This window comes from Molothrus aeneus, chromosome 6 (genome assembly GCF_037042795.1).
Source record: "Molothrus aeneus isolate 106 chromosome 6, BPBGC_Maene_1.0, whole genome shotgun sequence".
In the NCBI taxonomy this organism is placed as follows: Eukaryota; Metazoa; Chordata; class Aves; order Passeriformes; family Icteridae; genus Molothrus; species Molothrus aeneus.
In genome coordinates, this window is record NC_089651.1 from 46,405,639 (window position 1) to 46,432,780 (window position 27,142).

At 39.5% G+C, this 27,142-nt stretch overlaps 1 protein-coding gene across 1 annotated transcript in view; it reads right to left on the reverse strand.

The window, feature by feature from the left end:
• The window catches only part of TTC7B (tetratricopeptide repeat domain 7B), a 118,349-nt gene extending 92,386 nt beyond the window's left edge, over positions 1-25,963 (reverse strand). The window contains exons 1-3 of the mRNA XM_066551965.1: positions 25,803-25,963; positions 11,087-11,241; positions 10,119-10,287 (exon numbers count right to left, since the gene is read on the reverse strand). Coding sequence (XP_066408062.1) covers positions 10,119-10,287; positions 11,087-11,241; positions 25,803-25,923 — 445 coding nt within the window. The 5' untranslated portion in view covers positions 25,924-25,963. The remainder of the gene's footprint in view (positions 1-10,118; positions 10,288-11,086; positions 11,242-25,802) is intronic.
• Positions 25,964-27,142: the final 1,179 nt, after the last annotated feature.

The following is a 27,142-nucleotide window of genomic DNA, read 5'->3' on the forward strand; positions in this document are numbered from 1 at the left end:
ACTTTTTTTGTTGGTATGTTTATTAAACCCAGGAAATGATATATATTTTAACCATGTGATGCTTTGGAGAAGGAAGTTTATTTGGAGATCTATTCTGAAATGACCACTTAAAAGAATGGTTTGCATGCTGTATTTGTTTTGATGACAAAAGTAAAAACTGCAATTTAATGCTGAATTCAAAATGAAAACATATCAACTAGGGGAAAAACCTTTAATAAATTATGCTTTTCATAATTATAATTTTGTTAAAACAAATCACTCCAGACTACTCATTTTTTTTTTCTTAAATACAGATGAAATTTAATGAATAATGTATTAAAGTATATAAAAGTACTATTTAATTTTAAATTGATATACAGAGCAACAACAATTGCATGGTATACTGCCCACTTCCTCATAAGAATACTGAGAGATGAAAAGATGTTAATTAAAATATGGATCATTATATTAGGCCCTCAAAAACAAGAACAAGCACATGGTAACATATACAAAAGAGAAACACATGAAGTTCAAAACACACATATAACCCTTATTTATCTGCTGAAGACTTGTCATAGAATCAGACAAGTCAATTGTCCCTTTTGTGATTCTTCCCACACCTGCCAGGCAGGAATCTGCCATTCTCCCCCAAAGGATAGGCATTTCTTTAACTGTTTATACACTACTTAAAGATATTTGGAAAAAAAAAGTACAGGTTATTGCTATAAAATGTTACTGCATTTGCTAAAAAAGGCCATAGCTATTGCTTTATTTAACTTTTATTTTGTTTGATTCTGCATTCAAGAGTATCATGACACCTGGTATCACAAGTTGACTTTGATATTCAAGGCTTTTAAATTTAAGCCCTTCCAGTTAAAATCATTTTCAGATAAAAGCTTCCAACAAACTGGGTCAGTTTTAATTTGGGAGACACTTATCTCATACATATCTAGTCTTGATATCAAGCAAGATGACTCCTGAGGGAAAAGAAAGTGAGAAGCAGTGAAACAAATACGAGTCCATACTAATTAAGTTTACATGTTTTGCAAGGTAACTCTAAAATTGCTTGTCATAAGAGCAGAGGAGCAACAAACAGGAATAAATAAATATCAGGAATATTATTTTGTTGTATTTGGACAACAAAATAATATTCCTGATATTTCAATTATAATGTAACTTGCAACGGCGTTCCTTAAACTTTCAAAAAGTTACCCATATTTTGTAAAATATTCAGAAAGCAAGCACTAGACAGTTTTATCACTTGGAATAAGTGGCATTCTTGTGTCTGTAGTCTCAAATCAGTGGCCAAGGTTAAGCCAAGTAAACATTTTTTACAAATAGAAGACCAGGCTGGTCTTACCTCCGCATTTGCAGAAGCTGACCACTACCCAAAAAAAGTGGATGCCCCAGCAAGAACAAGTAACAAACTATTTTTAAGAAGTCCTCACACCCATTTTTATGTCAAAAAAACCCCAGACTTCAGTTCTGTAGGAAAACCAATTAAGCCACACTCCCATTTCACCATAGTTGCTCAAAGGTCAAAAGGGAATCCACAGCACAGTTCAGACCTTTACCAAGTGCTCCTACCACACAGATCACTACTGATATCATTCCAAAAAAAACCAACAGAACCACTAGAGCATTGTGTATGTGAGGATTCTCCATTATCCCAGCCAGTACCTTGTCTGTATAACATTTTAGAGACCACAAATAATAATGGACCCCATTGTTTATCTCCTGTTTCCAGTAGAGAAAGCAAAGGACAGAGGAAAAACAGTGAACTACTGTTCTACACTTAAGCCAATAAGCATGCTTTTTCAAGAGACAGAGCTGCCTCAATACATAAAGATTTCTGGGTTTGCTTCGTGTTTTCCTTACATAGACATGTAAAACACAAGTGTATTTTAGTATACAGAACTTTGTCTTCCCTATATATGATATGCAAAGTGTTGATACATTATATGGTAAGTGTTCCAAATGCTGTACACAAAAAGCCCCTTTTCACCTCCTTCTAAAGAAACCTCATGTTTAGCATATTGTTATTGCTATCAAGGAACTCCCACATTTATTTATTTCTGAACTTAGAACATACACTGCTAATCTCACTGAGGGAAAGGACTAATTAAGTCCTCAATCAAAGATTTTTCTTGCTTGCAGAGAATTTTTTTCAGAGATTTTTTTAGAAAGCAAAGCATGGGGCCGTTTTTGTCTTCAATTCCCTACTGATATTTGCAAAGTAATTATTATAAAGGAAAAGAGAAACAGAATAAAATTTAAGCAAATATATTTATAATAAAGTACCTTTTACAGTTACTCCAGATACACTGTAGAGATTGCCTATTGCCTGTTGGTTTAGACAATTTAAGGAAACAAAAATAAGTTCTCTATTTTTTTAAGTACCTTGTACTGCCCATCCCATTATGCCAAGACTCAAGGGAAAACATCTCCAACAACTGTCAGAATGCAAAGTCTCCTATTTTATGGCTAGTTTAGTACACCTGCTTTCCAAAAAAGCCACTGGAAAAAGGCCAATATCCCCTGCTCTTAGCACACTAGATTTTAAGGGAAGCTCCTCTGGCTACCCACTCTTTTAAACACAGACTACTTACAGAGAATTAAATTCCATTCTAGACTAAACCCAGAGTAACATAAGCACAATCTTTCAGGTAGAACAGAGCATTTTATCATGCATGCTCAAACTGCAATGTAATTTCATTACTACATCTTTTCTAATGCCATAGTTATGCTAAAGCTTCTAAGTGTCTTGAAGTTTCTTAGAGTTAAAAAGGGATGAAAAATGAGAAATAACTTTTTTTCTGAATTGAATACCTACTTATTAGTCCAAGTAAAAAAAGCATAACAATATTTTGGGATTTCTTTTAACATCATCTGAGAAAACTGTTGTGAAACAATTGGTCACACTTTTCCTCTAAATATAATGCATTCCAATTTTTGTATTTTCTTAAGAAACAGACTTTTGAAATATCTTTTACATAGAAGAGATCTGTATTTTTCCGCACACACATTTGTTTCTTAATAACCATATGCCAGCCAATTCTTGCTACAGCATAGCCCTTTAATAGGCCAGCATCTTGTGGCAGAGCTGAAAAAGTTCAAGCTAGAGCTAAAAGCTGGAAAAAGGACTGGTTGTTGCTGCACATCCTGGAGTGAGTGGATCTCTGCTGAACACTCCCCAAAAGCAGAAATGCTGCACACCAGTATATGGAATGGGCATCAAGGAAGCTCTTTGCTCAGGGAACAGGAAATTATATAACTATGAAATTTACACTGTTCTGCTGTAAAGTGTTAGGATTGCTCCTACAAGCACCTCTAAGGAAAAAAGACAAGCTCTATTTAATACCTGTTATTCCTGTGGCATGAGAAAAAGAGGCCAGGATCACTACTTTTTAATTGGAGCCCACCATTTTTAAACTCTCTTCACTCTGCCAAAGAAGGTTTCTGAAGAAATTCTAAAGATTTGAGAGAAACTAAGAATAAGACACCACCAAACTGCCCAGGTCCTAAAGAATTCTATTTTAATAAGAAATACAGTATTCTCTTTTAGAGTTTAGCTTTCAAATAAGAGAGCTAAAAGCAGTACTTAGGAAAGCAGGACAAATGCCTGGGTTCCTTCCAGTCCCTGCTCCAGCAGGGCAGATGTCATAAATGTAGTCTGGGGAAAGAAAAGTTTTAATGGAGAAAATCTGAACTCCCTACGACACAGGCCTTCTAGCCATGGTCTGCAAAATGCTCACTGACAGTCTGCAACACTTGCACAGCAAGACAGGCAGAGGGGGGGAACCTGAGTTCTTGACCCATTGCCTAATGAGTCTAGAGATCCCCAGCATAATTACTAAACCAGCTTTCATTTAGCATTCTTCCATGAGAGTTGCTTGGTGTCTGCTGACACAGGCTAGCAGTGCACAAGATCCCATTACAATTGCATATGATTAAAGTTAAGTGCAGCATCTTTTCCTAGCTGCAAAGTAGCAATCCACATGCACCTGACACTGCCACTGAACCTAATGAGTATTTCCATGTTTCTGTAAACAGAACTAATTAATAGCCAATCATTTAACTTGGTAAATGCAACATTAAATTTGAATATGGGTGAGCAGCAGTAAAGACAGCCTCACCTTTCTCAGCATACATCATTTAAATGTAAACACAGTTATTCAAATAAAGATGTAGGCAATAAAAATGTAACATGACCTGCAGCAATAAAGCTAAAATTCTGTAATGTCACAATCTAACTTATAAAACAATATCCCTCACACACTTAACAGGAATTCATTACTGTAATGCAACAGTCATCTTGACAGATACCTGAAGTTGTGTGTGAATCTATGCACTGTGTTAATTATAAACACTTTACTAAAATCAAGTTTACTAATTTGCAGACTTTAAGAAATGTCATACCTGCAAATTTCTATGTTCCTCTACAAGCATTTTTAGAAAGGATCACTAATTTGTAATGCCAAGTGTTATAAATTCATTTTTTCAATTATGTCTTCTGACTTAGGCAGCAATATCAGAATTACGTTATCTAAAATTTCAATAAGCTTATTTCCTATTTAAATAAAAGCTTGCTATTGCAGAGTTCCTGACAAGTTGCTCCTCCCCAAAATAACACCTCAATATCCCACTGTGCATGCGTTTCATCTCTGCTTCCATAAGCAACCAAAACTGCTTAGAAACATAGTAGATACTGCCTGCACAGTATTTGAATAATGCCTATGCATGCTTTCCAGTATATTACCTCATTCATATACTGCTGAAAACTTGCAGAAACTTAATTGTTCTTTTCCCAGAGGCCACAACCCTAGGGGATTATTAGCTTCACCCAATATTAAAATGGATTATAAATACATGCTTCTCTATGGCAACAGCACATAAAAGATTTTTTCTGATTGGCCTTTTAAGAGAAGGAAGTAGGAAAAGTTGGAGCTAGTAACACAAGCTCAACATGAGAAGAAAAAGACATACATACACTTTACTTCTTCATGGATTCATAACTTGTCTTATTTTCAATTCTTCATGAGTTTAAGATCCTCCTCAATCTCAGAACTGAGCACTGCCAATTAAACTGATCTAGGGAAGAAAGTAAACAAACAGACCCTAAAGAGACAAACTTAACCTTTTGAACAGGGGAACCTTCCCTACCTATCAGAAAGTAGTTCTTCCTATGAGGATACTTAAATATCAAGTATTTAATGCATCCAGAAATGCACTAAACACCTCTATGTTTTACTTTGAGCCAAGACTTGTCACCACAATCTCAAGACTGTCTTTCCTTCCTCCTTCCCCTGCCCAGCCTCATTTCTTAGCTTTGCTCAATCCACATAAGACATCTCTAATAACCATACTGATAGCCAAGTAATACTTGTGGCAGAAGAAAAGAAAATCTGATTTTTTTTGTACTGCTCCTTAAAATTTCATATTAAAGGTATGACATGCTCCTGTGACCAACAGGCAAGAGCTTCAGAGAGCCAGCTCCAGCAATTTCATACATCTGCTCTCAGGCTAACACATTGCCACAACAGTCATGCAAACCTGCCTGTCTCCTCAGCAATGTCATTCTTTTATGCCTATTTTTCTCTCCCTCATCACACCCTCTTGAAATAAGCTGGCAACTCCAACCAAAGGCATTTTGCTACAGAAAATTGTTTTATTCTATGCTTCTCCTCTGCTTATGTGTCAAATAAATTTACAAGCAGATGGGGGAAAAGCTAACCAACAGATCCGAATAAGTATCCTCATGTTTTTGCAAATACTAAGTGGTCCATTGATTTGAAAAGCTTCATCTTCTCAATTTATGTTTTATACTGTATTTTAAATATGTCCCACTGAAAATATGTTTGCAAGCAAGTCTTTGAATTCTTAAAAATTATGCATTTAATACAAAAAGTATGATTTTATTAACACTCTATCCCACACAACACCTTCTACATACCCATACAGAATCATTACTCAGAAGCACAGCATCAAAATTAGCTCCTTCCTTAAAGAAAACACTAGGTGTAATTATTCTATGGGCATACACATAAGAACATCAGTGTAAAGTCAAAAAGGTATGCTACTCCATGAAGTTAACTACATAAAAGAAAATAATCTTCTTCTACAGCTCTGCTTTTAACATGTGAATTTGAGGAAAAGTGTGAAGAAAAGGCAGGAAAATATTGGAATTATACTAAACGAGTTTCTGAGGCTTTGCCTCATGCATTCACAGTTAGTCTGCTCCCCATTGTTTTAATGGACACAGAAGCAGATACCTTTTCATCAGATCATCCCACATCTTCTGCAAGTCAGGATAAAGCACAAGACATCACTACTAGAAGTTATTTTTGTTGCCAGAAACCAGGAAAAAAAATTGAAGCCAAACAACTTGTCCCATAAACTATTTCAGTCTGATAAAATACATCCATGCATTCATCACCACAGTAACAATTTTGCACACTTTTCCTAGAATGAGCAACAGAAAGGAACCACTTTCCAGCACTTCTTGGGCACTGAGAGCCTGTGATTCCCCACACACCAGAGGCTTGCAAAGGGTCACATGTAATGGAAACAGAAAATATTTCAAAAGGTAAGTTGATAGGATTTTCTTTTAAATTTGTTGAAATTTTACAATGCTGCATTTTGACAAATCTAGCAAGAAACTTTATTTGGAAGAGTTGAAGCAGCATTTCACTAACTAGATATTTCCAAGAAAATAATAGCAGTCATTTAATCTTCCTTGCTGGGTTTGAGAGTCCTTGAATCCTTGGATTGACTTATTATCATTCCATATCATGCCTCTTATATATAGTCTTCTAAATATGCTGTCCTCAACTAAAGCTGTAAGCAGCATAAAAAGCTAAAAGCATTATTTTAAAGATACATATATGAGCATTTAACTCATTTATGTAATAAAAATGTGAGGACCCCTTCCATGAGTGCACCACGGGCAGTAGATGGCTTAGTTGTCTGGTTTTCCCTTTCATGTTCCAATTCCATTTTTTCTCCCCACCATTGTCACTACTGCTGTTCTTCCCCGTCTTTTTAGCTGTCAGTAGATAAAACTCCAGCAGAATTTAGCTTGAAGCTGACCCTGATTCCATTTACTACTTTGCTGCATCCATACACACATACAGACCCTTCCTTGGCTGTGAGGAACAGAGAGACACCCTTGGTGTGTTCCATGTGCAGGAGGAAGATGAGCCATCTGGAAAGCAGCTCATTTCCAAGGGCTTGTTGTGAGCTGTGGAACTGTCTATGGTTACAGTCAACATGCTCATATAAGTACCCTGTAACAACTGTAGAAAAATAAACATGTCAACTCCTGCATCCCTCTCAATCCATCACCTCTGGGGTTACAGAATGAAGCATCACAGTGAAAAGTAAGTACATGGAGGTGGTCCCACATTAAATAATTAACTACCATTTGTTATCTGCCCTCTGCCTTTCTCAGTGGTAAGAATATCAGTATTTGACCACTATACAATAGTATACAAGACAGCAAATCCACTGGAACTGGATTCAAACAGGGAAATTTCAGCAGGTACCTTTCACTGCATGGTGCAGCATTAAATGGTGCATCTGGGCCAATGCTTGCAAACAGGCATGGACAGTCCCTCACTGCTTAATAACATGGTGCTATGACTGCCAAAGAAATAAAATCTAAATCCTCGGAAGAGTTTTATAAACCTTCTATGATCTAGTTTTCCCTGTACATACAAGCAGAAATAAAAGTCCCAGTGAAGCACAAAATCTCTGTAAGAATAACTTGTATTTGGTTTGGTAATACTTACAAGCCTCAGTCACCTCTGAAGAGACTCTGAATTCAGACTGTAAAGTTTACAGTCACTCTTAAAAGGAGAAAGAAAAACATTGACCAGAAATGGGCAAGAGAGTGAGATTAAATGCACACTACTGGGTAGAAAACATATGCTATTTAGTTGTCAGCTACTCTAAACCTGTCCAGACTTTGAATACGAAATTTAAGACTGAATTTAAGGTGATTTTAATTCAAGAATTAGAATTTAAGGTGATTATCACCTCATTCTATATCACACAGAAGACTATAGTCTTGCAATCCTCTACTATGAGAAGAAAGGAAATTAAAATTTTTTAATCTTCTGAGAGAGGTCAGGTTGCTCAGCCTGGAGAAGGCTCTATGCAGACCTTAAGTTACCTTCCAGTACCTAAATGGGCATGCAAGAAAGCTGGAGACAGACATTTTGCAAGAGTATGTAGGGACAGGACAAGGGATGAAGGCTTTAAATTGAAAGGGAGCAGGTTTAGATTAGCTGTCAGGAAGAAAATTGTCTCCTGTGAGGGTGGTGAGGCACTGAAATAGACTGTCCAGAGAAGCTGTGGATGCCCCATCCCTGGAAATGTTCACAGCCAGTTTGGATGGAGCTTTGAGCAGCCTGGTCTAGTGAAAGGTGTCCCTGGCCATGGCAGGGGGCTGGGAATGAGATGATCTTTGAGGTCCCTTCCAACCCAAACTGTCCTGCAATTTCACTCAAACTGGAAATGAAATCCCATCACAACAAATCAGGCCTAATATGACAGAATTCAATGTTTTAAGAATAAAATTTGAAATCAGAAGAAGAAACCCCACACATCTAGACAGCAAATACGCTGTATTTCTGTTGTCATTTAAAAAAAAAAAAACCGAACATACAAAATATTCCAGAGTAGAAAAGGTATCTGTTTTTCTATTTTCTAATACATTATGTTTGAATTAAGTAAAATTAACAATACTAATTTTATGCACAAAATTTATGCCACTATGTTTTCAACTGGTTTATATCCTTATGAGGCCAAATAAAACAAAGCCAGAAGAGTTGAGCTCTGGGAAAAGATTCAATTAAATTCCTTGGAGATAAAAGCAAATTTAGATTCTTAAGTTGTTCAAGTCCATGGAAAGAACATGACAAATTCAACAGACATCCTCATAGATTTAAAAAACAAAACAAAAAGAACAGCCAAAATCCACAATCCTGAGTGAAAGTGTACCCAAAGCAGACACTGCTCCAAAGCCCACAGAGATGCTGTTTGAGAAAACTGAGCAGATTTACATCATATACAAGAATTTCCCCTATACTCCCACTTCTCACTTTAATCTAGTGACCAGACTTATGAAGCATCCTTTTGTCCCTGCTACCAGTTAGTTCCCTTATTTCCTTGACATCTCTATAGGACATGATTCATGCTTGTCTAACATCTACTGGAGGACAGTGTTGGTGGAAAACAATCCCTGATCAATTGTCAGTCAAAGCTATAGAAGTCTCTCACAAATTTTTTGCTGCCTTTGACTCTCCTCTTGCCATAACAAAAAGTACATATGCAACCAAAGCCACGCTTAAACACAGCAGACCAAAGCAAACACTTCACTCAGTAAATTGTAATAAGCCCCTGGCATAGAAACTGCCATTCTCCCCAACACACTGGCCAGCCCTAAGTCTATTACAGTTTTCTAAACTGAAGTGGCACTGCCACCTTAAGACATGAGGCCAGCATTACAATTTTCACTATACTGGAGTACTAAAGAAAAAAGTCGTTTTTAATTACCTTTACTTTCTGAATTTTTAAAAAAATCTATATTCATATTAGAAAAAATTAAAAGTGCACGAGTGATGAATTGCTTTAAGTCACTTATCATGTTATTAATACTCTTCTCAATTAAGTGGCAATTTAACTATGCAACCTAGCTTAGGCTGAGCATTTTAACATTCAGTAAAAAGCATCACTGTGAATCAAAGTTCTCCATTCTGCCCACAGCCAGCACAAAAATGCACTGCATTTTGTAGCCCTTAATTTTCAGCAACAGTGATAATACTTTTGGCAACTAGCCACAGCTACTATGACATTTATGAGAGGACTTTTAAATACATACACTCAAAAAATTTGATGAGATCAGAGTACAGTGATATCACAGTTAGAATATTAATTGAGGTAAAAGTCTTGTCAACTATCACAAACTCAGAATAATTTAAAGGACCCAAACCATCCTCTTATTTTATCTACAAATATGGCATTCCACTACTGTGTAGATGACATTCAAACTAAAAAGATTCTTCATCTTTGGACAAGATATAAATTAACTTTTAAAAACTACTTCCACATGATGATACTGGAAAGAGCACTCTTACCCTTTGTAGAATACGCTTCAGCAATAATCCGTAGCCGATAAGGTGCCACTGCAGTCAGCTGCAAGTCATCAACACCAACTCTAGCATATATGTTCAGAGCTTCTTTGTAATCACCTTCCACATAGTTTAATTTGGCCATTATTAGGTTGGCTTCTTGTAGGAATTCTGGCTAGAAGGAAGAGAAATAAGAAAGGGTTTTCCCTAAGAAAACACACCTAATTCTTTCTGATAATTATTACGTATGTTTTCTGTTACCCCCAGAATATTTCTTCTAACAGAGCAACAAATGAACAAAATCCTGTCTTGTGTAATATTTGAGAAGCTTGAAGTAGGGGGGAATTCACTAAATCTCATTCCAGCAAGCTACTGAAAAGCATTACCAGCCATTTTAGATATTCACATGCGTATTTACACGGGTACCAGAAATACCTCTCAGTTGGAAACCAGCTTTTCCAGGTGATAAAACTATTTAAAGGCAGCCTATCATTACAGCTCCTCATATGACTTCTTTTTCTAACACAAGCACAGTTGAAAATAACATAGCATCAAAACTTAATGATATATGTTCCACAGCCTACATATTTAATTCACACCATTTCAAAGTATCAGGGCAGAATAAATGTGTTGAAAAAAAGAACTAATGGAGGAATGAAGAGGGAAAAGAAAGAGAAATTAATACTCCCAAAAGCCACTGAAAACATAATGTTACAGATGAGTGTAAAAGAAGCTTCTTTTGATCTCTGAAAAGATGGATGTTGGGTACAGAAGAGGCAAGCTGACAATGTAGGTACAACAACAGTTAAGTAAAAGAAGGACCAGAATGGTTATGAACATTAGAAGATTCTGACAGAAATGCTCTCTTGTATTAATCTCACTTTCAGAATCTGCAAGTATACTTTAAGGAACCTTTCCCCAATACTTCAATCAATTTCAACTTTTCTAATTGTTGCTCAGGCTGACTTACATACCTTGAGATTACCCCTATCAAGTGCTGCCGTGAGATGTTTCCTGACCTCGGTCAGCTTTGGCTGGGGGCCCCGGGGACTGTTACTGTACTTAAGAGTATTTTCCTTCAAATATTGTTCTAGTTTGGATTCCCCAAGAAGAAGCTCTGCCATGTCATCTGTAAAAACAACAAACACAGGAAGTATTAGAAACAATTTCATTTCACTAACATTGCCTGGATTTTAAACACAAACCAACCAAAGCAAACACAACATTAAGTATTCGGGTTTATCACGTCAGGTGATATTTTGTTTTACTTTTCAATTTATCTTTTCCCTGCCTGATTCACTGTAGAATCAAGTCTCCTGTGTTCTAAGATAAAAAGAATTAAAACATTAACCTCAAGTCAGTATTCTCCCCTTCCTCCTCAAAAAAAGCAGACAAGTGATGCTGTACAAGAATTCAAAGCAGGTTAGTTTGGTTCAAGGAGTTTAACATGGGCTGTGTGAAAGGCTCTCAGATCAGAGGCCCACTCCAAACTTACAAAACTGAACTTCAGTTCACTATATGCAGTTAATTGCCTTTCAAAGAGTCAGTCACTGGCGGGTCCTTCCAAGACAGTTATTTTAGTCATAATATTCAGAAGACACCAGAGTCTTGCTCTGAGTAAACAATTTTTGTTTATGAGCCCCTTTAAAAAGGGGATTAATAAACAGGAGTGAAATTTGAAAACAATACTTTAAGTCAGCATGGTGATGTCCCACCTGGGAGAAGAACAATGAAGATTAATTTTGTTAATTGTACTTTTAAAGCTAAGTGACAACTTTTTTAAAGGGTATAAATATGTTAAACTGGTTACTTTATGTTTTAAGGGATTTGCAAGTTGATACTTCCTCTCTCATCTGTACTTATGGAAACCAAAGAATTTCATTTAACAAGTAACATTTCTCTTTCCTTTTACTCAGTGTAATGCTTCACTGAGCAAGCTCCATTTCGAAAGATGGTCGAGGAAACAAGACTGTCAAACATAGCAAGGAATCTAAATGACACTCTAAAACAAGTGCTTTGGTCCAGGAGCTGAAATACCACCAAGGCTATTTACAATGAAAGAGTGAGGTCCATCACTGGCATTCTTTAACACTTCAAATAGCAGAACTTCAGAAGTGCCAAAGAAGAAAGTATCACATGTACATTTCACTCTCATATGCAATCCTTCAAATAGGTCCTAAAAACTGCTCTGGTCCACACTCTTGTAACAAGCATTTCTTTACTTAAGTTAAATACAGTAGATCTGTCTCTGTGGAGAAAGAGGGAAGAACAACTGTACTGTTGAGCTAAGAACAGACCCAGCTGCCAGACATGTTTTGTTTATATAAACTGCAAAACTGTCAAGGAGGCATGTGAAACAACTAGTTTGGATTCTTACAACACATGAGCCAAAGAACAGGTCAGGCACAAAATAAAAAGAAAATAAACCTCTCACTGCTAGGTATGAAAATGCATACCTTGAGGCGTGAGGATTTGTAAAACAAACTGCTGAAATCATCTCTATTAGTAATGGGGAAAAGTAACCAAACAACAGCACTAGCACATGCAAGAGCAAAGTGTAGCCATATCAGCTACACCACAGAAAGAGGAAGACCATCTTCTCACCCATTTGTGGGGCCACAATAGAACAAGACAGTGCTAGACATAAATCTAGCACTCTAAAGAAAGTCTGTAAGATTGTTCCTCTCTTACACACTGCAGAATTTCTCACAATGGAGAAAGGAAGAGGAGAGAAACAAGAAGCCACCTCTGGAAAATTTAATGTATCCTCTCTCTCCTTTTCCTCTCTCATCCTCCCCCCTTGACCCTATGATAAGCTTCACCTTCCTGATAATGACTTGAAAACTTTAGAAATTTGATGTTTCTAAAGACAGGACATAAGCAAGAACAAAGCTGGCACATACTCTGAAACTATCCTGGCATCTTAAGATGAGAATCAAAGTAGTCTATAGGAGCCAGGTATTTTGTTCCCATTCTTGATGCCACTCAGAGAAGCTGATGATCCACACAGAGCTAGAGACAGTCACAGTGCAGTGACATGTAGTGCCCATACTTTCCTTCAAAGGAAACATGGGAGAGGAGAAAACAGCAGCTGCAACTTGCACACAGATCTGAGCAGCAAAACAAAAGCTGCTCTTCCAGGTCATTCACACCCAGCACAGCTCAGCCTTTCCCTGTAGCTGTGTCATGAGACACAGCGCCATGAGAGACAGAGGCAGAGTTACTGTCAGACTGGCTTTCATGGCAGCAGTGCTCCTCTGGGCCAGCTGCTGATGACTAACACTTGAAAACAGCAGGTCACAGACTGCAAACCATAAAAGCCACTGCAAAGCAGAATTTTCTTATTTACTGAATCTCTCATCTGCTAAGTCAGTCAATCAGGGCCAGATATTGGCAACAAACTTTTAAATCAAATTATTACTGAGTGAATACTTTATGAAGAAAGCATTGGCTTTATGCATCAACCATTCTGTGCCATAACATTCAATGGTGCTTGTAACAAAATTCCAATTACATGGACATTTCTGAAGGAAACCATTTATGAAGCCATAGCTCTAGAAGAGTTTTCCATTAGTTATAGCTATCCCTTAAGACATCCTGAAATCATGTAAGAACTGTTTGAGAAGGAATTGCTTTTCTTTTTCTTCCAGCACAGTATGAGTGATCTAGATTATATTCTTCTATTAGACACTTTATAGAGACAGAATTAAACTGTGTAAAGTTGATAACTTGAAGTTTAGTGTTCCCTCTGCCAGTTTAAACAGATGTTTCAAAAGAAAAACTGATCAAAACCAGTTTCAGTATCATGAAATCCAGTATCCCATTTTCAGGAAATTCATGCAGTTATGGCTTAGTATAAAATTCTTGATTAAAGAAAAGACTCCCTCTTATTCATCTATTTCTCTGCTGAAGAATTCATCAACAACAATTACTTAGCAGATTAAGGGGGTATTTTATGACTTACATCACAGCTGCATTGCAGAACCATTTTGGACAAGAACAACCTAACCTGCCCATCTGCTTCTGCAACATCACAGTATCACTGAAACAATCTCCTGACTAATAGGATGTCCTCTGCCTTAATCAAAGACAACTCCAAGCACCTTGGAACATCCTTGACAAACTCAAGGATGCTTTAGGTGAAAGGCCCATTTCTCTTAGCATTCAAAGCAAAAATAAAAAAACAGACACTTCATGTAAGCTGCTTTCTTTCAGCTTAGAGAAAGCTTAGACATTTGTACAAAATGGCTTGAGAAGAGCCTTATGTACACATGGCTGTCCCTCTGTGCAGTATGGATCAATATGAATCATCTTCAAAATAAGAATACAGGCTGGCATAAATAGGGGATAGGAAAAAGCACACAATGATGTGCCTTCGTAAAATAGTCTCTAAAAATATCATCATGAAAGCCACTTTGCTACTTTATTTTTAATATCTGCTTTTTGAAGCAAATTCTTCACCACAGTATCAGAATCTAAAGCAGTTACTCACAGAAAAACAGAATTAAAATAGAGGATTAGTCTTTTTTTATCCTTGGTCAAGAATGATGAAGATTACTTATAATACTAATATTTACTTAGTTTAAAACCTGGTCTATCTTGAACCATCCACTGAATCACATGCTAAAATGCAAAATAGTCATTTTTCTGATGAATGCTACCACAACCTCCAGGCACTTGTTGAAGAGCCCATGGGTTGTTAGCAGGCTAGGTGAGAGGAATACCTAGCTCTATATTCCTTTCTAAAAGTAAGGTTAGCAAGAAGGAGAGAGAAAGAAAAGAATGACAACATTGCATACAACTACAAAAAAAAAAAAGCATAGCTGAATACAGATTAGGGAGCTCTCTCTTGCCTTCAGAATTCACTCCAAGAAGTGACTTTAAAAGTTTATTCAATTCCAGAGTACACCAAGACACATTATAGTGAATGATGATGTGGTCTCAATAGAACTAATGAACCTGCTTGCTACCTGTTGCTCTGTGGAGCACCAAGTAACTGTTCTAGTAAAGTATTACTTTTCCTGTGGTGGTTCAGATAAAAACCAAAGCAAAACACTGACATTTGCCCAGATCATGACTACTATATATGTGGTTTCTCAAGTGTTCCTATTATTAATGCACAAAAACTTTGAAGAGTCTGATAATTACTTTTTTCAGAAGGAGATACTTGGAAGGTATAAGGGAAACACACCTCATGGATAACAACAGCTATCACAACTATGGCAACAACTATCAACAACCCTGCTCCTGTTATCAAGTCCCCATGCACCAGATGTTTCTCTGCAATTAAACACCCATATCATGCTGCTGTGGAACACTGGCAAGAATACACATGATCCTGTGCTATCAATACTTACATGATATTTATGGAACCTCCCTCCACAGCTCAACATCTACAGCAAGAAAGACTATGCAGAAAAGCACCCCTTCTTCCTTATATGCCAAATGGCATAGATTAAAAGAAATATTTTTAGTATTTCATTTCCCTTTCCTCTGAAATACACAGCTGCAAGAAAAATAGTGCATAATTAGGATAAAATCTCCTACCACAATGATTTAAGCAAAGAGGCTCAACCTCAGACTCAGGCCCTGGGGAGCTGAATTTGAATAGGAGGTATTTAGGAATAAGAAATACAGAACAAAATACCTACAGACTCTGACTGGCCAAACAAACTTTAATCTTTCCTTGTAAGCAAGCAGATAAATCTAGAAGCACCTTCTATCCCATGTTGTATTACTTCACTCACTCTTCACCAAAATCTTAACTATTTCAGGTAACATATTTTAGACTCTTAAAAAGCCCAACTGTCCAAATGCATTGAAGTTTAAAGATCATGGTTTTCATTAGTCTCAAATGAAGATAATGCATCAGGTGAGATTAATTAAATGAAGCATGGAGTTGTGGGAATAGAAGATGCTGCTGCTTCAACTGCTCTGTCCTAGAGCCCAGAAAGCAAAAAAAAAGATGAAAACTGAAGTCCTAACTCAGGACTATTTTAAAAAAAGGTAAAATGAAAAAAAAATCAGGGTAGGAAAGGGACAAGGGATAAAGAGGACAAGTATGAGATTTCCAGGATCCCAAGGCGGCCATACATTGATGTGCAGAATTCCAGGAAGTTGAGATTTGCTTTGTAAACTCCCTTCTGGTGCTCCAAGCCTTCCCAGAGGGAAACTAGCTTGGAACTGAGAAAAGAAACTATTCCTACTCAATCCCTAAAACTCTCAGTCTCTCTAAAGGTAAAACTGAAAGCTTAGAGTACCTGAAGGGCTGCATGCTGCAGTATTTTATGATGATTTTTCTCTCAGATATCCTAAAACATTTTGGAGTATCATTGTACCCAAATAGAAAAACAAAAAAACCCAAAAAAACCAAACAAACAAAAAAACAAACAAAAAAAGGCAAAACAAAAACAAAACAAAACAAAAAAAAACCCCACACAAAAAACAAAACAAAAAAAAACCCTAAGGAATTTAATCTAGGAGTATCTAGGAGTGGTATACAGCAAGAAGAATCCCAAACAGGTCAATTACTCTATATAGTAACCAGACAAAGATTTCAGAGTGAGGTTTCTATAAAACAGCTGAAAACAAGAAAAATTTGTAGCCTCCTGCAGAACAGTTACTAAGAAGGCCATTTAAAAATTGAGCTTTCTTCCAGAGAAGGATCTGGAAATCCTGGATCCAGAACTGATTTCATATTCACCTAGCAGAAAAAGCATGAACCACATGGTTTTTCACCCAGGAACAAATGGACTATGCACTTAAAGCAGACATTTGCTTTGTTCAAAATGTATCAAACCATGAGTTAGAGCATTAGCTTGAAGAGGAATGTCAGTACAAGTCTCCAAGTACTCATTCAACTTTGTGCTCAGCACCCAATAAATCTGGCCCAGGAGCTACTTAAATCAAAACGAATGCTAAAACTATTCTTAGATTTCTACAAGGTTTATATTAAAAACAAGAAAAACAATATACATATATACAGAGATGTCACTTAAGATTCCATCACTGACTACTCAGCAGCAAGAATTCACAGCATCAGAGGATGGCTGAGGTTGGGAGGGACCTCTGGAGATCATCTAGTCCAATAGCCCTAATCCAAGCAAGATGACCTAGAGCAGGTGGCCCAGCCAGGTCTCTGGAGACAGCAGAAAAGTATCCAGAGAATATGTGCAACCCAACAAGCACTACTGGTAGAAAGGTTCACACTGATGCAGATGTCACACATATAAAACCAGAAGCAGAAAATACAGAGTCAGCTGTTCAAAGAAATTTAATTTTACTCACTAACACCTTTAATTACATACAGTCATTCATTTCTCTGCCTCTTAAGTACACAGTGGGCATGGCACCTTTTTACTGTGCAGCTATGTAGAGTGGACACAATTTTCCTGCTTGACAGCCAAAACTTGCTTTGAAGAAAAATATTATAGCCTTTCCAATCTCTTTATGCATAGGCAAATTTACCTCCAAAGTACCACTACTACTGAAATTTATTTTATGATGACACATATTAAGAACAGAAAACTGTTTCAAACTATTTTTTTTCATACTCAAGCTCACCAAACTTTGTGAAATGTTAAGCCCATCAGAACAGTAAGTAATCAAGCCAGGGAAGTCACAATGTATCATCTAGAAGATTGACAGGCTTACAATTGAATAAAACTTGGCCCCTTCAGTCCAATACAATGTAAAACCAAGAAATAAGAATGCATGTCAAACGCAAGACTGGGAACACAAACTGTGGGAAACAGGACCACCATCATCTTTGAGCGTTTAACTGGCAACAATTCTATCAACCACATTGAGAAAGAACAAAATTTAGCCTCTTCCCATCTATGTTTTGTGTAGGTTACAAAGATCAAGGAATGACTGGGAGAACAGAAAGAGCACATACTCTGATAGCTAGGAATTCCTTCCAATCTTGCTTCTTGCCATGATTTATTTCTCAAAGGGTAAAACAGTTTTCCTGTTGCTACTAACAACAACAATAAAATACTAGAAACAATTAGATGGAAGGCAAAACCCAAGCCATGTCATAAGGACAGTAGCTCTTGTCCATTCTCTACCAAACAGCTATATTGCAGCACAGTGCAAATTTGAGAGATGATGACAATGGAATCAACTTTTGTTGTCACAAAAAGATAAAGAAAATTACTGACAAAAAACGAAATCACTAATTAATTGCCAGGTCAGAAGAGAGTTTTTTTGTGTTTGGGGTGACCCAAAGCTCAGATGAAAGCACACAGATGAGCCTCTGTTCCCCAGAAGGCAAGATCTTGCAGTTCTCTACCTTTTCCAATCTTCTCCTCCTAGCTTTCCAGGTCCACCTTGGAAGCCTCAAGTAAATTCTTGAAAGACAGTACCCTACATTTGTCAGTCTCAGAGACAATTGCCTCAGGTACATAACTACCAGTGTTAATACAGAAAGTACCTTTTGGCAGCTTGGTTGGTTGGTGATTTGGTGGGGTTTCATTTTGGTTTTTTGTTTGTTTGTTTTGTTTTTATTCTACCAGCTGTTCTAAAAACAACAAGTCCATATTTTGCCTTTCCTTAAACCCAGCTCTAATGCATTCCCATTAAAGCCTTGATTAATGTACACCATTTTCTTCCCATTAAGGTAAAGACACTGCAATTAAATAGTAAAAAGAAAAACAGAAGTGTAGCTGCAAGCTAAGCCCACACAAATCTGAGTTTGAGATAAGGTACACTTAAAAGATGAGGTACAACTTGTTCATATAATTAACTGCCGAAAAGTATGGGAGGGCCTATAAGCTGTTGTTGTTTTCATATCTTGGTTGCCTGTACAAAAGTTTTATGGAGGTAAACCAAGTTATTGGACTCATGTGAGCTGCATTCAAAATTCTAGAAATTAAAGGTATTGTTGACCCATTTTGTTGTTAAAGAAGCAGAGTTTACAACTCTAGATAATATGAGATTATAGTAAAGGATTTCAGCTTATGCACACAAATTCTGAGTGGAGTCATACCAATCACACACAGGTCATCAGTGGGGTGGGAACTTGCAGAAATTCATGCAACACCTCCTGAAGTAACTCCTGAGCAACTGATAACATTGCTGATCAGAACAGCTACTAAAAACTGCCACTATGCATTCTGCCACACATTTGCTAATGCCAGAGAAATGTCCAGATTCAGCATCTCCCTCCACAGCCTGGAGCAGAGATCAAATGCTCTCCAATTATTAAAGGTCTGGCTACTCACCTCACACTATTAGCCAGACATCCTTACTTCCTCCAACTTATCTCAGCATCCTGCCACTTTGCTTTTTACAAAGTTATTATCTTCAGTCACTCCTTATCAGCTGAAATTAAACAGTATTCAGTGCAGAGAAAACTGTGACGAATTGAACCACTAAATTCTAAGATTTTATTCTTAAAAAGACAGATTTGTGGGGAGGAGGAAGGGCCCAGATTTGGCAGGGAAGGAGAATGGCTCATAGTTAGTAAGTTAAGGACCTTCTGTCCCCTTGTTTACTACCATGCAAATCAAACCCAAATAAAAGTGGTATCAATGACCTTGAGTTTATGCTAGTGAATTTATTTTCCTAAAGAAAACTTAATCCTAACCTTTAATCCTTGACGTTTGTTTAAAGGAGCTGACAGCAGCTATAATACAGATATATACCAGTATCTATTCATGGATAAATCTGGTTACCATTTCTTTTAACTTTTAAACAAGCAAAAGTGCAATCAACCTAACATTACCACATGAGACATCCAATTTCTAAAATAATTACATTCATAATATATAGAAATATCCTTATAAATGTAATCAGTTATAAGCCTCAAATATCCAAAATATTTCTTTAATTCCACTTAGACCAACTACATGCTTCCTTCACAGTTCCCCTCACCTTTGCCCTCCACTGGCTGCTGCTACTGTTCTTTCCACCAGCTGTTACACTACTCAGACCCCTGTGGGAGGCAAATGAGCTTGGCAAGCCAGCAAACACAGTAGGCCCCAGAACAAGAAGCACAGAGTTTTCTGCTGGCCAAGCACAGTAATTTCCACCTCTGGTGTTCATCAACACAAGGGAGAGGCCAGGAACACATAACCAGGAGGAGAAGCTGCTCAGAGAAGAAGCAGCTTGATTAAAGGCAGGAAGAAAGAACTACTCTACATAATAGCAGTGAGGTGTTAGACCAGCCTGGTTACTTGTGAAATCACACGCTAGCATTTTCTCTTCCAGATGAACATGCAGTGTGAGTACAAGCAGATGATCCACATCATCACTTACACTGTTGTAACACCCCTGGCTATCTGAAGAAACAAAGCTGTCAGTCAAAAATAAGACAACACATCTAAGTACTGTCACCACCTTTGCTCTTCATTCAGAAAAATGTCTGTCCTTAGTAATTTTGTACTGTAAATGTGACAGTGAATGCAACAGGAGGAAAACAAAGAAGATAACATATGAAGAGAGTCCTCCATTTCTGCTGTGGAGGACATGCAAAAAGGCATGTCACATGGTCTGCAAACTTTTCTGGTAGAGATGACAATCTCTTAGGAAAGCTTTGCATATACAAATCACACTACAAACTCTATGTATAAAAACAAACAAACTTGGTAAACACCTTCTAAGTAGGGCATGAGTCCTAAGAGGTTTAGAAATCCCTTTTTTATTCTGAGGATAAGCTTTAACCATACATCTGAGGTCTTGTATTTCACAAGGCTGCTAAACAGATGAAAACTGGTAAGATGTTTCTATTTTTAGGTCCTACTTATATCAAGATAAGGGAGCAGCATAGAAGGTGACAAACAAAATTAGACATGTAAAATAATTCATAATCCTTTGGGTTTGCTACTCTGCTCCTAACTCCTCTGTGTTCAATTACTCTGCCAGGCTAAATGTGAGGCTAGGTCTAATAGGAGACTACAGAAACAAGGTGTTGAGAGGAAAGGAGTCAGCAAAAGATCCCAGACAAGAAAAATCAAACAGAAATGGGATAACAAAAGTAGTAAGAAATTCACTAGGTAAAAAAAACCATTGTGTTACCACGTCGGTGTATTTCCATGAGCAAACTTGATACCTGTAGGTAATATTCTATTTTCATGGCAATGTCACAATGCTCTTGGTAGCATATAGATCCGTGAACTTCCTGGGCATGCATTCTCTCCCCACAGTAATGCAATATTTCACACTGCTAAGGTTTCTACAGAACTACACCATTCTACCTTGTTTGAACTATAAAAATTCGCCCCCTCAGTGTTTTTCCAGACAGAGCCATCCATCTCACTGAACTTGAGCAAGGTCACGTTCCAATTACAGCAACAATGAATGACCGGAAACACCCATGGAAATTCATGGATCCTTTATTTTAGCCATTCATCTGGCTACTGAACCAGCCTAAGGTTTCCTCACTTTGTTTCCAAAGGAAGGAAAGAAAACACGAGAATATTCATGTCCTGAAAATGCCCTGAGCAGATACAACCTTCATACTGAATTCCATTGTAGACACTTCCTATGAGACGCTACTGTTTCATCAAAAATACACGATGGCCTCGCAATCAGCTTTGCAATGTGACTGTTAGCTTCCAGTTGTGTTTCTCAGTTCTGGGAGCACTTCAAAATACATTCAGATTAGTTTCAGATATCCAGCATTTAGTAACCTCTCCCAATATTCTTTGAGCAAACAATTATGTACTCAAGGCATCCACTGTCTGTCATGCCCATGCTTCAGCATCATGCAATGTTAGACAAAATTCAACCAGCAATGAAAATTTCTTCAGTTCACTTTCTTAGAAGGAACTTTTTAAGTTAGTTAAACCAGTTGGGAACACTCACAAAGTTTCATTAGTGAAAACTGCTCTAAGATTTTATTTCTAACAACTTGGGGTTTTTCTCAGTTCCATTCAAGAGGTGATACTCAGTAAGTGAACACTTGCGGACGGCACTGAACAGGCTACAGATTATCCAAGGACTGCATCTTTGTGACCCTTAGGGCAGCACCATGATTTCTTTGCCAGCTGCTACAATTGAAAATCCTGCTATACTGGTTATAACCAGCAAGGTTCTGGCAGCAGAGGGGCTGCAGGAGCAGCTCTGGGGGGAAAAGGCTGGGGTTACCCTGCCCCAGGCCCAGCTGGTTCCAACAGAACCACAGCAGACACAGCTGAGCCCCTCCGCACAACTGACAACACCTCGGGGAAAGTGTATTTAAGAAAGTGCAGAAAATGCCACAGAACAAAATAAAAGAGAACAAAAGCAGTGAGAAACAGCAGAAAAATGCAACATGAAGGTCAGAGAAGGAGAGGGACAGAGGTGCTCCACGGTGCCAGGGAGGAGCCAGGTGGAATGCCCTGAAGGAACTGTACCACATGGAGAGCCTGTTCCAAAGCAGGACCACTGTCGGTGGGGAGCTTATCCAGAGCAGAGCAAAAACGTGAGAAGGAAGGAGAGGCAGAAAGAAACTATCTTGCACCACGACCCCTATGCCCCCTGCACCACATGGGGAGGGGCAAAGGAGTGAAGTTCAGCCTGGGAAAGGGGAGAGAAAAGGTGTAACTCTCATGTCTGTCTTTCTGTCTTAGTATCTGACTGTATTTTAACTGGCAACTAATTAAATTCAGTTCTCCAAATCAAGCCTATTTTGCCCAGAACAGTAACTAGTTAAGTGATCTTCCTGTCTTTCTCTGAAGCTCCAATCTTACTCTACATTTTGCCCCTGCCCCTCTAAGAAAGGGGAGAGACTGAGCAGCTGGGTGGGCATGTGCTGTTAGCCAAGGCTAACTCAGCACCCTGCACATGGCAGTTTTAACCCAATCTTTTAGCAGAATGCTGATGAAGCAAGAGCTCAGACCAAGATTTGTGTTACATGGCATGAATCTCATTACTGCTACCGAGTCCTGGCTCTGAAGTAGAGAAATACAATACAAACAGGCTAAGTGGCTAACAAAATCTGAGTCAGGTTAAAGACCCTTTTTTCATCCATCTATCTATTTATCCATTGTGAAAAGCAATGCAAGTCACAGGCTTGACACAGAACACACATTTTCTGTGATCCAAATTGTGAGAATAGCAATTCATCAATATTTCTCTTCTCTCTTTTACTTAAAGTTCAGCAAGTTCAGAAAACCTTTCAAATGCTATCAGTCAGACAGAGAAATTTGTTCTAGGGTCATTTTTATGCATCCAAAATCCTACCTAAACTGTCATTTATATTTGATCCACTGCTAGGTTTTATACATAGGCTTCTGTTAGGGAATAGATAGGATCCATCAGCAGAACTAAACAGAATAAACAATACAATAATCAAGTCCACTCAAAACACTGCACTTCTCAAGTGCTGCATTTCATCAGAAGTACACACTATTGCCTTGTGTAGCCACACAGACCTTTGTCTGGGAGCTGTCATTGCTGTTTCTTCCTGCATCTTATTTAGGCCGCAGTGTCAAGAGATGGGAATTTGCTAATGCAAAACAGCCCAAATAATAACTTGGACCACTAAACTTTTTATCAAGTTGTCTAATCCCAATTCCAAAAAGGACCTGTAACTGAGTCCTAGTAAAATAAGTCTATTCTTTTGCAATAGTGCAAGATTGAAAAGATTTCAAGAGAGCTTCCCAAAAGGATTCATTCCCATCTGTGTTCAAAGAGCAATAAACACTACTCCAAGCAATGTTGATATCCTCTGTTAAAATGCTCCAGCATTCAAGAATTAAAGCCAATTCCCTACACACTAATACATGGTTAGAATAAAGATCCTCTTCCCTCTCCCCCATGCTTTTAAATCGTTCCTATGATTTAAATATTCCATATTGTTACACATTCAGCCAAAAACCAGATTTTTGTTATCCATTCCCAAGTCAAAACTGAACATCAGTACAGAAGGATGCAGTAAAGTTCAGGGTACTGAACTTTTAAGTTAATTGCTTCAGATTAAGTAGCAACAGGGATATGCATCAGAGTGCCTTTCAGTTCACATGTCTCTTCATGGGTGGAACAGAGGCACTGCCTCTCCTTGGTAGTCTCACTAGCTGATAATCTTGGCCTGCAACTTGTTAGGTACACCTGGATTTGGAACACAAACTTCCAGTTTTCCACACTCTCAACAGCCGGTGAACGCATTTCATTAAATAAATTACTCTCCTCCTGTGTTACTCCAATACAGAAGAGTCCCATATGACCAGTTAATTTCCTGTTTATGTTCTCAGTTAGGCAGGCTTGGAAGTCATGTACATTGACTTAATCCTTCATGTGCTGTCAAAAAGTGATAAAATCTGCATGTGATACTTTCCCATGTTTTAAAGATCAGGAAATGCTTCAATAATTTGTATTTTGACTGGTACAGAATCTAGAAGATGCTTTCACAGGAAAACCACTGAAGTGTAAAGTTACGCAGATTGCATCATTTTCTCTTGATATGCTTCAGCTAGGTAAAACATACACAGGTTAGAGAAATTTAAGTCAAACTGTCAATAACATCTGCCAAGCTCTCCCTGCCTCTCTGAAATACCTAAGTACATCTTGAAACTATGAAGATTGTGCTTCCCAACTAGACAGCAAAACATACTTGCCTTTGCTTGCAGTGATCTCTAACTAGCTCATAGTGCATCACTCAATGCATGTCTAACTAAACAAAAAACTAAACAAACCTTCCATCTTTTCACTCATGTTTATTTTTAGTTAGCATAACACCAGTGTTAGGAACACCACTCAGTTGTTTTTAAGGCAAACACATATAAATGTTATCTACTACCCATTTATTCTTAAATTCTTTTCTCTTATTTGAGTCAGGCTTTTCCTCTTTTATTTTTATTTCTATTTCTATAGAGCTGAATCATGCAGTTTTCTTCCCCATCTAAACATGCAAAGCTATCACTGCTTCCACAACAAACTTCCAGTGATGTCAATGTTATGCTTCATCCTCTCTGTTAACTTATCGCCTCTGAATTCACATCAAGTTCTGTCTTCACAGACTTGACTGCTCTCTCAAAACACCCCTAGGTCCACCTCAAGCAGATGAGTGAGCCCAGAGAGGCACACACTATCCCCATATTTTTTCTGACACAGAATTAAGGCATCCATGCTAAAGACAACTTCCCTGTATCTCTCTCGTTTATTACATACTTCCATACCTCAGAACGAAGGACTGCTTTTCACCTCCTTCAGTTAAACATACAGAAGTTTGTGACATAAGAATTAAGACAACAAGCAAAATATTTGTAGTTTCTACAAAAAAATAAATGAAGCTGCACTATATTGCTGAGGTTTGCTATTAAGAGAAAGGACAGAAGCCTTCCCAGAACACGCTGTGCACAGACCCTGTGGCAGGCACAGAAGGCAGAAGGACATTTCGGGCTTTATGCACACTGTCAGCATGTGCGCCTGCAAACTGCAGGCTCGTGATAACCCCCGGGCTGCTCCGCGCCCCGGGCCGGGAGCGCACAGGGCCGCGCTGCTCCCCCGGCCCGACGGAGCACGGCCCGCGCGGCTCCGCGGGGGCTCCGCGGGCGATGTGCGCGGATCCTCCGGCCGGGGTCGGGGCCGGGCCCGGGGCGGCTCCCGCCTCCCTCCGCGCTGCTCCCGCCCGGCCGGGCCGCCCCGAGCCGCTGCCCGCCCCTCCCGCCGGCGGCCCCGCCGCCTGCCCGGGCTCCGCAGGCCCCTCTCGCCGGCCCACCCGGCTGCACCTGCCGGGCCCCCGCCGCCGCCCGCCCCGCGCCGCACCGTTCGCGATGAGCTTGGCCGAGAGCTGCTTGACGAGCTCGGGAATCCGCTCCCACTGGCACTCGGAGCGGCACCGCTCGATCTCCGTCTCCAGCCGCGAGCCCGCCTTCCTGGTGGCCATGGTCGGGCCGAGGGGCCCCGGCGGGGGAAGGGGCCGGGGCGGCGGGCAGGGGGAGGCGGGGACGGGCGGCGGCGGCCCCGGCAGCGGCGGAACTCGAGCGCCGCGGCCGCGCCGCGCTGGCGGCCCCGGGAGCGCCGGGAGCAGCGCCCCCTGGCGGCTGCGCGGGGCGGGGCGGGGCCAGCGGCGGGGCCGGGCGGGCCTGGCGGGCAGCGGCCCGGGCTGAGGGAGCGGACGCTCGGCCGCTGCCGCCGTCGGACCGCGCTGCCCGGGCACCCGCGGGAGGCCTAGGGAGAGCAGGAGGGACAGGGAGGGAGGGAGAGAACGAGTCTTCTAATGCGAGCGCCGCGCCGCTGAAGGTGCCGCTGGTAGCGGGCCCCGGCAGGAACTGGCCCTTGAGAAACCGCTCACGCCAGGGGTGGCGATGGCACCTTCGGCTGCTTCTGTTCCTCCACAGGCGAGGGATGACCACACACCGCCTCCCTCTGCTACACTTTTCCCTTCCACAAAAGGTAACTAAAATTAGTTCCTGCCCGTCGCTGGTCACCTCCTCGCCCACCTTGGAAGAGCTGATCCCCGCTCGCTCGAGGGGTTTCAGTCCCTTTAATGGCGCTTTCCCATTCCGTGCCCACGGCGTGGCCTCTCCAGTCCCAGTAACCCGCAGAGCTCACACCGTGCTCCAGACCAAGCAGAGCCCAGCACGGCCACCTGCTCAGGGCTCACCTGTGCCTTAGTCAAAAACCAGAGAGAAAGAAAGGTACAGAGATTACACCCTATGTTTTGAGAAAATAAATGGATTTCCAGTGTTTGGCTAGAATAAAAACAACTAGCTGAAACAATTCCAATGGTACTGTGTATCTTCATCAAACACGGCATCACACAAACGTGACACAGCAATTCCACAAACTTACATACATCTTGCAAAGCTGCAGCTATGACTGATTTTCACTGAAAAAGTAGCAAGAAGATGTAGCTGGGGGGAAAAAATCTCACAAATTGCTTCTTACTTTTCACAAAATAAGGACAGAGCCCATTGCCAGAAGGAACAGTTTTTGCAGAGATATGGTGTAGCTACATACAACATGAATTCAAATAATTCAAGTGTCTCACTCCACATCCTTGGGTCATAGTGCAGACTTGTACAATTAATTCTTCCATCCACAGAAATGAGAAGTCAGTGAAGCCACAGTGAAGCCACAGGAATTTGGTTGAGTTTAGTGAG